Genomic DNA, 1,367 nt, shown 5'->3' with positions numbered 1-1,367 from the left:
CAGCAGCAGTATCAGCAGTTCTGTGTGGGTGCGTGTACCACTACTGATTGTGGTTACACTGGCCTGTATTCTTGTGTGCTGATTGTGATGGTGATTGTAGTGGTGTGGTGTGAGTCAGGTCATCCTTTGTTTTCTTTTTGCATGCATCCCTACAGTCTAACTAATTTTCCACCTGTTGGGATTTCTTTTCTTTTTTTTGTTTCTTAATGTTATTGTGTGTTTTGTTTGTTTTTTGCTCTCTATGTTTATCCTATAATTATTATTATTGCTACTCCATTGTGTATGTGTGTTCTTGGAGACTCTCTCTGTGTATGTGCACCTGGGCTTGCACTGTGATGATGATAATGAACTGTTTTTTGAAGTGGGAAGAAAAGAAATAATAATAACGGATGAATTTATATTTATAATTGCGTATACACACATATAGACTTACACCCATAGTTGTTATATTTCTGTGTTTACTGTGTAAATTGGGCTAATGGTTAATCTTTGTTTCTTTGTTTGTTTGATGATTTTGCTGGGTGGTTTAGCCTTTTTTGAGATATTTCTGAGTGTGGGCTTCTTTTTTGTTTTTACTTTTAATGAGGTTATTTGCGCTGTATTTCATTCTGTAACTGGTAGGTTTTACTTTTCACGATGTGAATTTCCATAGTGGTAATCGATTTATGTGTCCTAACATGTTTGATACTTCAGTTATTTTTTTTTTATTTTGCTTGTTGATTGTCTTTCTTTCTAGATCTGTATTTTTACGCAATCCAAACTATTGTCTCTCTCATGATGATGAAGATGAACCGTGTGATGTGTGTGTTGGCCGTTGTGCTGTGCTGCACCTGCGGGTATACCATGGCTGCTGCTGCTGAAGTGGCACCGAAGCCGAATGATATTGAGGGCTTGTATTCCCCGTGGGATGGAGAACCTATTAGTTCAATCATGGAGTGTACGAATGGGCCCAAAGAAAACAGGAATATGGATTGCACAGAGTTTTTAAATGATAGAACGAAATGGCAAAGTGAACGTTCACAGCGTGTTAAGCAACAAACATCCTCTAGAGTAACTGAGACCCGTGATGCACTGGGTACACTTCAACGACCTTCTGCAGGTTCAGATGGACATGCAGCAGGTGAAGGAGAAACTACAACAGGCATCAATGGTGATCAAAGAAGTAATTCTCATGAGAACGGGAGAGAGAATACGGTACTGTCCGCTGAGGAACTAAAAACTGGTAAACTTTCCATACAACCAGGTCAGTCAGAAAATCAGTCTCCTTCAAGTGCTATTGGTAACAAGGAAGAAATTACTGTTCTCTCTCCGCACTCTAATAATGGACAAAGTGGCAGCGGAGGTCCACATGATCAAGAAACCGGACA

General features: G+C 39.4%; 1 protein-coding gene across 1 annotated transcript; it reads left to right on the top strand.

Annotated features, from left to right (window-relative positions):
* Positions 1-774: 774 nt before the first annotated feature.
* On the top strand, positions 775-1,365 carry TM35_000471600 (uncharacterized protein; the record flags this gene model as incomplete). Its single annotated transcript, XM_029030420.1, has 1 exon — positions 775-1,365. A coding segment is annotated over one exon (591 nt), but the record flags the coding sequence as incomplete, so codon positions are not given.
* Between the last annotated feature and the right edge of the window lie 2 nt (positions 1,366-1,367).

The sequence above is a fragment of the Trypanosoma theileri genome (assembly GCF_002087225.1).
Source record: "Trypanosoma theileri isolate Edinburgh chromosome Unknown TM35_Tth_47_V1, whole genome shotgun sequence".
NCBI classification, from domain to species: Eukaryota; Euglenozoa; class Kinetoplastea; order Trypanosomatida; family Trypanosomatidae; genus Trypanosoma; species Trypanosoma theileri.
Note: the sequence above shows the minus strand (reverse complement) of the source record. Positions and strands in the feature narration are given on the sequence as shown.